This window comes from Gymnoscopelus microlampas (assembly GCF_963454915.1).
Source record: "Gymnoscopelus microlampas genome assembly, chromosome: 15".
In the NCBI taxonomy this organism is placed as follows: Eukaryota; Metazoa; Chordata; class Actinopteri; order Myctophiformes; family Myctophidae; genus Gymnoscopelus; species Gymnoscopelus microlampas.
Window position 1 is genome coordinate 15,214,930 of NC_139952.1, and position 8,875 is coordinate 15,223,804.

General features: G+C 44.2%; 1 protein-coding gene across 3 annotated transcripts; it reads right to left on the bottom strand.

Moving 5' to 3' along the window:
• Positions 1-908: 908 nt before the first annotated feature.
• On the bottom strand, positions 909-4,507 carry c19h1orf216 (chromosome 19 C1orf216 homolog). 3 transcript variants are annotated; one of them, XM_084080783.1, is made up of 2 exons: positions 4,430-4,507; positions 909-2,770 (listed from the first exon to the last, which is right to left on the bottom strand). In XM_084080783.1, the coding sequence occupies exon 2, from the start codon at positions 2,746-2,748 to the stop codon at positions 1,588-1,590; it is 1,161 nt and encodes a 386-aa protein (XP_083936909.1). In that variant the 5' UTR covers positions 2,749-2,770; positions 4,430-4,507; the 3' UTR covers positions 909-1,587. The 3 variants fall into 3 exon arrangements, with proteins under 3 accessions (XP_083936909.1, XP_083936908.1, XP_083936910.1); XM_084080782.1 differs by lacking the exon at positions 4,430-4,507 and adding an exon at positions 4,271-4,407; XM_084080784.1 differs by lacking the exon at positions 4,430-4,507 and having other exon boundaries at positions 909-2,427; positions 2,586-2,670.
• Positions 4,508-8,875: the final 4,368 nt, after the last annotated feature.

Sequence of the window (8,875 nt, forward strand, 5' to 3'; positions counted from 1 at the left end):
CTCGACTCATACTGGAGATTATAGGGTGGCAAAATGGCTGGTATCTCTGTGAACACTCACTCACACACCTACACACACACACACACACACACACACACACACACACACACACACACACACACACACACACACACACACACACACACACACGAGAGAGGAGGTGATGGGGAATTGAGAGAAAGAGGCGAGACGATCTTGGAATGCCCGCGGCGACGACACATCGACAGTAACCATGGCCATAAAGATTGGTGCTTGTTCCCCACACACGGCTATCACACTGCCTGCAGAACACACGAACACACACACACACACACACACACACACACACACACACACACACACACACACACACACACACACACACACACACACGCACACGCACACGCACACACACACACACACACACACACACACACCACACACACACACCCGTGTGATGAGCAGATATACAAACCAACTTTGTTCAGCTGACAAAGAAGCATTTGTTAACAGAAAGGTCATTTGCCAGGGGCTAAAATACATGTTTTCAACTAATCTAAGATTATAACTACCCTTTGTTGGCCCTATCGGGAGAGCCTTGATAAACCCCTTCTTGAAATCAACGTGATGAGAAATGAAATGACAGATTCCATTTTGTTGGGGTTAACAAGGCATTATCATCTGCACTACAACACTATATCATTCTGAGTGCTAATTTTAACTCTGAGTGCAGTAGACTACAAATAGGTGTTACAAATAGATAACAGTATTTTACTGTGCCATCATCCATATACCTTCATATCTTCAAATCATATAATTAATACAGATGACCTGAGAAACCTGTTCATGAAATTAGCTGAAAACTTGTAAACAAAATAATTGGAGTCATGGACAATATAAACAAAAAGCACACATGAAAGTTTCAGATTTTAGTTTTATTAACCGTTCACTTCAATGACAAATATCACATATATGTAGGCATACTTTTCACATACAAGCCATATCTAAACATTTAATTGGTTCTAATGTCTTTCTATTGGGTATTGGCTAATCAGAGACTATCATAAGCCTTAACATAACCTTTGTATAAATATATTAAACTCTTATTAAACTTTTCATATAATTGCTTTGATCATAATACATCCTATGTCATACATTTTAATACATTATTTGGTGAAGGTAGGTGAATTAAGTCCTGCTCAGATGGAGATTACTTCAATACATTAGGATAAGCAATGGGTCAGTCACCAATAAAGGAACATGTAAGTAACATGGCATTACAATCTGCAGTGTTCATTTAATTTGTAACTCTGAGAGTGTACAGATGGAACCAAACGGACTTATAAGGGTCCATTTGGTTCTATTTGTACACTCTAAGAATTAAATTAACACTCTGGATTTGACATTGTACCAACAACACCACCATGTCAGTGTAAAACCTCCAAATCTCAGAGGGAAAGCTATTGGAGAACGTCTTATTTTCAGGGGGAAAGTATTGCAAGTATAAGCATCTTGATTGCACTAAGCGCCTTTGAGTTCAACTCCTCCAACAGGCCTGTTCAGGCCTGGTATTTAGACCCCTTCCTGTTTCAAACTGCTCTCCTCTTTCTATGACTGGCCCACAGTGGCGGTGGGTGGGGCAGACGTCACCGCGGCCGCGGCGCCCATGCGCAGCAGCTCCTTCCTGTGCGTGAGGATTACGTCAAAGCTGGACTGCAGGCGGTTCTGCTGTTCCTGGACTCGGCCCTGCAGGGTGCGGACCCAACGGATCAGCGCCAGCCGCCGGTACATGGTCAGCTGCACCTGGTGCTTCTCCATTTCCTGGGCCTTGAAGCGCTCGCGGTCCCGCAGGGTCCAAACGGCGTCCATCAGCTCCGGCAGCTCGCCATCTGAGTCCGACGACTGGTCCTCCTCATTCTCTTCTTCTATGTCCTCCTCCAGGGGGCTGGTCCCTAGTCCAGTTCCAGTGAAGATTTCACGGCCAAAGCTGTTTCTTCTGCTGGTTGGTCCCTTGTTTCCACCATCCCACTTCCTGGTTGGGTCAGTATTCATGGAGGTGAAGGTGCTTGTGTCGCTGGCACCACTGTGGTGGTCAGGTCTGGGCTCTCCGACGCCGACACGATCCCAGCCACCCATCAGCACCCCTTCCCCTCCACTCTCCATGTTGAGGGACGAGAGGCTGCCAGTGGACCGCAGGCTGAACTCAAACTCAGAGTCGCTGTCTCCCCATTCAGAGTCATCGTCCAACCCCTCCTCTTCCTCTTGTTCCTCTCCTCCTCTGAACTCCACTCTCCCTCTTCTCTCCTGTGGTGGCCCCTGCCTGGTCTCTCTCTCCTTCTTGTCATTGCTGGTCAGCATCATCCCGCGTCTCATCTCTTCCTCTGTCATCTTACGTTCCTCCGCTCCGTCGGGTGGCACCCGGCCGTATCCATCGTCTCCGCTCTCAACCTCTTGCAGGGGTTCCAGAGGACTCCAGCAGGGGAGGCGGGATAGGGGAGACAGGGGTCCTAGTCCGTGGTGAAACCCAGAAGAGGATGACGGGATCGATGGGTCAAGACCCAATGGGCCGAGGGTGCGCGGACGCACCTGGTTTCGGTTCTCGTCACCTCCTCCGTTCCTGGTTGCTGTGACACCATCGTCATCTTTTCCCGGCAGGAAATTGAAGTTGCCGTCCTTATCGCACTTCCTGTTTTGTAGCAAGGAGGCAGAGCTGCCGGCACCTCCCTGCCCTTCATAGGCAATCATGGGCCGGTCCTGATGATGAAGCATCACTGATCTCGACTGAGACTCACTGCAAGGACAAGGACATGAAGACAAAATGTTAACACTGCAATGAAATGAACCGGAAAAAAAATATTTTAGAAGAATTGGAACAAAAACTATAACATTCTCTACAATGAGGCCATTGACAAATGACAAGTATTAAAGACAATAATGGTTGTAATAGTGAAAACACATGGTAGTAAACATAAAAGCAATAACGTAATAATTATCAGTGAGTTTAAATTAAAATGTGGGGTAAATTATTATGGGTATAAGAACAAAGGATTGGTGAAAATCCTAACCTTTTTCATCTTGTTTGTTTACCCCCAAAAAACTGTAACTTTATATAACTATAAAGAAATCACAGATCCACAATAATATTAAACAGAGAGACAAGATCAGCAAGATCAAGGTCAATCGGTGTGAAGACAATCCATCATCATCAGTCAGTCCAACATAGTCCCAAACAACTCTCTTGATTGTACTTATCTGTCAGCGCAGAATGTCTGAATGCTATCTGTTTTTTATGTATGCCCAAAATAAAACTGCAGATGAGTAAAGTTATAAACTGAATAAAATGTAAGTGTGTTGAATTGAACTGAACTGAATTGAAGTGAATGTATTTCAACCTGGCTTTGCCTCATTCACTAGTCTATAATCGGATACATTTGCCATGATTATACTGTATAAACATGTTTGAAATAAATCTAACCTAAGGACCCCCGGTTCTCAGTCTCACCATTTCTTGTTCATAATGTCTATAACTACAGGCTGGTCTGCACACTCCACTTCTATTAACATCAAATATTTACATGTCTCCTTAGAATGGAAATTTCTCTAATCCTGACTCCGGGGTACTGTCACTCATCTCCTTCCCCTTCTTGCGCAGTGCATGGCTGTCCCCTATACGTGCACGTGCACGCAGTGCTGAAGGACAGCGACCGACGCGCGCGCAAACAGACAGATGTGTTGCTGTGATGATTGAAAACCTATAGGCTAAAGTAAATCGCTATCCATATCGACATATTCATTGTTAATAGGCCTATAACGCACGCACTAAACCAATACCATAATCATATGGTAGACCATTATTTAGACAAGTTGTGCATAATGCTTAGAAAATGCTGCTGTTATATTCGACATGCCGTATAGGCTATTTCTTTCCAATGCACCATTTTACTGTAACGCCACGAAGGGACGATCAGAGAACATAATAGAATCCCTATTGGGATGATGTTTTAAATTTAAACGATCATGAATAGCCTATCTTCTTTTTTACGAGTGACGCCTGCATGTTAGCAAACACGCAAAGAAAGCGAGAACGGCGTTCGACCGTTGCATATTAATATTGCTAAACAGCAACAGCCATCGCAAGTAAAAAAGAAAACACATCATTTAGGAAAAAACATCAGAAAACAGCGAAGGTGAAATGAAGACGCGACATGATATGTGAAATCATAAAGGTGAAAACAAAATCTCCATTGCGCGTTACGTAATAGTTGTGTCCGTCCATCCTAGTGGCGCTCACCCCATATCACTGCTAGTGCTCTCCCTCTCCTCTCCTCTCCTCTCTGTACCTTAACAGTTCCTCTATTCATAAGACCCTATGTATGAATCTAATGATTGACAAAGACACTTGTGAATCAGCTTTTTCTTCCTTTCTTTCTTTCTTTTTTTGTGGTCTTACCGTTGCAGTCAGTGTTGCCGCTGAGAAGCTGGATCCAGCGCCCTCCCTGTTTTTTCCCCTCCTCCTGTTCGACCCTCCTATAGTGGTGTTTATCCTCCCTCCGTCCTGCCCCCCTCCCTCCCTCCCTCCCTCCCTCCTCATCCTCCCTCCTCATCCTCCCTCATTGTCAGTGGTGGAAAAAGTACTCACAGTATTTACTTAAGTAAAAGTATCAATACTGCAATGTGGAAATACTCTGTTACGAGTAAAAGTCCGGAATTCAAAATGTACAAGAGTAAAAGTACAAAAGTATTGGTATCAAAATGTACTCAAAGAAAATAACTTATTATGCAGAATGTCCAGTTTCACACGTTTTCAAATGTATGAAAATCTTTTGAAAATAGCTGATCTACAAGCTCACACTGTGATCTGCTATTTTCAAATGGCCAAAATGTAGTGGGTAAATGTTTTGTAATAATAATCAACATCTACAAAGTAACTACATTTTTCAAATAATTGTAGTGGAGTAAAAGTATAATATTTGCCTCTGAGATGTAGGCTACTGTGGAGCAGAAGTAAAAGTACTGAACATTGGAAATACTCCAGTAAAGTAAAACATACCTCAACATTGTACTTCAGTACATTACTTGAGTAAATGTACAAAGTTACTTTACACCACTGCCCATTGTTGCTCTGGGAGAATAGTCCAATGACTCACACTTCCTAAACTGGGCTGGGACAGTATAAAGGGAAATCTAAAGGGATGTGAACATGACCAGTGCACAGAAAAATCCTCAGTGTCAATTTAACTCTGAGAGTGTACAAATGGGTGCATTTGGTTACATGCGTACACACTCAATAGTTACAAATGGACAAATGAACACTGATTATTTTATTGAGTAGGAGTGCACAAAGGGAAGACTCATGTTTTACCTGCAATTTAGGATGACGTATTCAATAGAGACCGAAAATAAGATGGCATATTAGGTCTCTTGTTCTAAAATGTCACCCCGGTCTGACATTAGGCTACAAAAGGGCTACTACGTCTATGAAAAAAACATACACGAGTTGAAGGGATCCAAACTGTGACAGCAATGTTCCCAGTGGGCCCTATAGCCACAGTACACAGTGAAATCCTTTGCGTTAATAGGTCCATTTGGTTATACTTTGTACACTCAGGATTTTACAGAGTAGGCTACCATCTCAGTGCAACACGTCTGACTGCCAGGGAAAGACTTTCACTGTGATTTGCTCCCGAACCTCATGTACAGTCTGTCTGTCTGTCTGTCTGTCTGTCTGTCTGTCTGTCTGTCTGTCTGACTGACTGACTGACATTTTTTTGTGAACGCCTGTCTGCCTCACACTTCTGATGCCTGGTCTCTTGTATGTGTGTGGAGAGAGAGAGAGAGAGAGAGAGAGAGAGAGAGAGAGAGAGAGAGAGAGAGAGAGGTTGTGTATGTGTGTGTAAGTGTTTTTGGGTTGGAGGTGTGCGGCACATAGGGAGGCTACATCAGAGAGCCTCCCTATGGGGTGGAGAGAGTGTGTCCCCCACCCCACCCCACCTCTCATCTCCCTGACACGTCGTCGCTGGCGGCAGAAAAGCAGCACCCCTCTACCCTTCATCGGCAATCCTCCTCCTCCTCCTCATCCACCCCCCCCCTCAACAACATCCCCATTCAAGTGCTGCATGCTCGCCCCCCCTCCCCCCCTCCCCCCCTCCCCCCTCCCCCCTCCGCTCCATCGTTCAATAGTAGCCTAAGCACATAAAAAATACATCAAACACAACCGGCCGCCCAAGGCCTCGTCACATGCAAAATCATCTCTCTCTCACTCTGTTCGTTCCTCTTCTCACTAAAAAACACTGCGTTAGAGAAAAAACAAAAAAAGAACTGCAGAGGACACACTGATCCAATTGATAGAGTGAGAGAGAGAGAGAGAGAGAAAGGAGGCCTAGAATTCCCCCGAACAGAACATACAGATTCACTGAGAGATGGAGAGAAAGATATGATACTAAGACAGAGAGGGAGAGAAGAACAGATAGAGATGGAAAGTGAGACAGACTGAAAGACTTAAAGTTCAAGGCTCAGGGTCATTGGCAAGTCCCCCCCATGGCGGTTAGAGATCTTTGCAATGATGACTTTTTAACATCTCTCTCTTTCTCTCTCTCTCACACACACGCACGCACGCACGCACGCATGCGCGCACGCGCGCGCACACACACACACACACACACACACACACACACACACACACACACACACACACACACACACACACACACACACATACACACACACACAAAGAGCATGACTTACCTTGTGAATAGTACGCCCTTGTTAGACTTGTACACAGCCCGCGGTGGCTCTGACCCAGTTCCCTCCACATCTGCTCCAACACCAGACGCCGTGGTGACAGTGGCTGAGGGCAGCTGAGACCCGTTGGCTATTACTGTCAGAGTCCAGCGCTGGGACGCATAGCGGCAGATACTGTACCGCAAATCAGCCCCCAAGTGGACCTCAAGCCACAGCTTATACTGCACTCAGACTCCAGCACTGTCAAATCATTAGCCAAGATATGCCAAAATAACACACCATCACCCACCGTGGGTAGTTTTGCAAAACAATATGCCATCATGCCCTTGTGTGCATGCACGGCAATACGTATGCAGAAAACACACATGCACACGCCATACTTTATTTTTATGGATGTATGTATAAATACACAAAAGCACACATTTATATGCTCACCCACACACATACACCCTTGGGTGTTAAAGCTCATGTTTCTGTTCAGTTATTCCACCCTCAACCCCCTGCCTCCAATAATCTGTGTAAAGTCAGATCTTTGTCCTCTAGATATTTATTTTCAAAAAAGAAATGTAATCTTCCTCTTCTCTCTTTCAAGCAGTAAGAGTGAACAGAGTTTAGGGGGAATTAGTTTACTGCCCTGACCTCATAATTGCCCCTTGGGGTTAAGTAAAGTTTTTGAATTGAATTTAGATTAAGGGTGTAAGTCTGTCTGTGCATGCGTGTGTTAATGTGTATGTGAATAAAGGAGGAAGAGTGTACAAGAGGGGGAAAAGGGAGCAGAGACTTTTAAAATGTTCTGATTGAATAAACAATGTCAGGATTAAGCTGGTCTGCTTTCCTGCCTCTGGGCAATGTAGCTACAGGATCCAGCTCAAGCCAGGCTCCACCATGGGGTTCACTGCAGACCCTTTCGGCCCTGGCCCTAATGATGTGTAATGGGGCCTCCTGTACCCCTGCTAACCCGGGGACCTGAGCTCCTAATCACCGTGGCTACTAATGAGATGGAGAGAGATGAAAGTTCTCGTTAGAAGTCCCCCTGTAACGAGGGGCTATCATTAGCCACTTATCAATTCATTAGTCGCTAAACTGCAATTATGCTTTAACCCAGGGGAGAAGGAAAAAAAAGTTAAAAGAGTAAGTGTACAGACGTCAATAACAAATGTAATCCTAATATTCACCTGCCATCCATACCAATTTAAAAGCACAATTCAGGCATGTATACTATATGAAATATGGATATGGGCAGCAAAAAAAAAAAAAAGTCAAATGCACTCAGTTTTCATCCTATATGACTTCCACTTTACCTCATGTGATGCGCCATCTAGAAGTTAATACAAGGAGGCTTATTGTATGGCATCCCAGCTTATTGGGGACATATCTGGAACAAACTAAAGTCCTTTCAGTTTGCCGCTGCCTTTGATTGAGTTAGTTACATTTTCCTTTCTATTCTGCACTGTATTTGCAACTATTATTTTTACTTTTTTTATGCATCCTAATGTCATTGCATAATTGTGTTTCCTTTGCTTGACGTTCTGTGTAAAGCGCATTGAATTGCCTGGTTGTTGAAATGTGCTATACAAATAACATTGCCTTTCCTTGCCTATTGAAAAAGCTGGGATGCAGGGCATTGGTGGCAGTGTTGAGAGGCTACACAGTGAACTGCACCCAGGCAGGCTTGGGTGGAAGGGGCTCTTGAGGAAACCACAGTTTAGTTGGTTTTACTGACTATATTCTCACAGAGGCCATTTTTCTTTTACATCATACTTTGGGCCCCACCTAGGGGAGTATGAAGTGCTAAATGGCCACCAGGTGAATATGGTTAGTTGCCTTCACACCAAACCACTGGAATACCATACAACCACTAAACCTCCCACAACACGGACCTACACCATGAGTAGCACCACTCATCCATACACCACCCATATCACCACCTACTTATACTGTAGCTTTGTGTTCTTTTTCATTATGAGATATTTAATAAATCTACCTTTGACAGTTGACACATTATCTCATGTGATTACAATTGTCACAATGCTGAGGCCAAAAAGGGGCATTTCATGCCCTCTGGTGGAAAATAAGTCTTATATAAAATATAACTACCCCTGAGAAATAAGCTACAATCTTCCTTTAATGGAATGATAATCAATACGCCACTTCC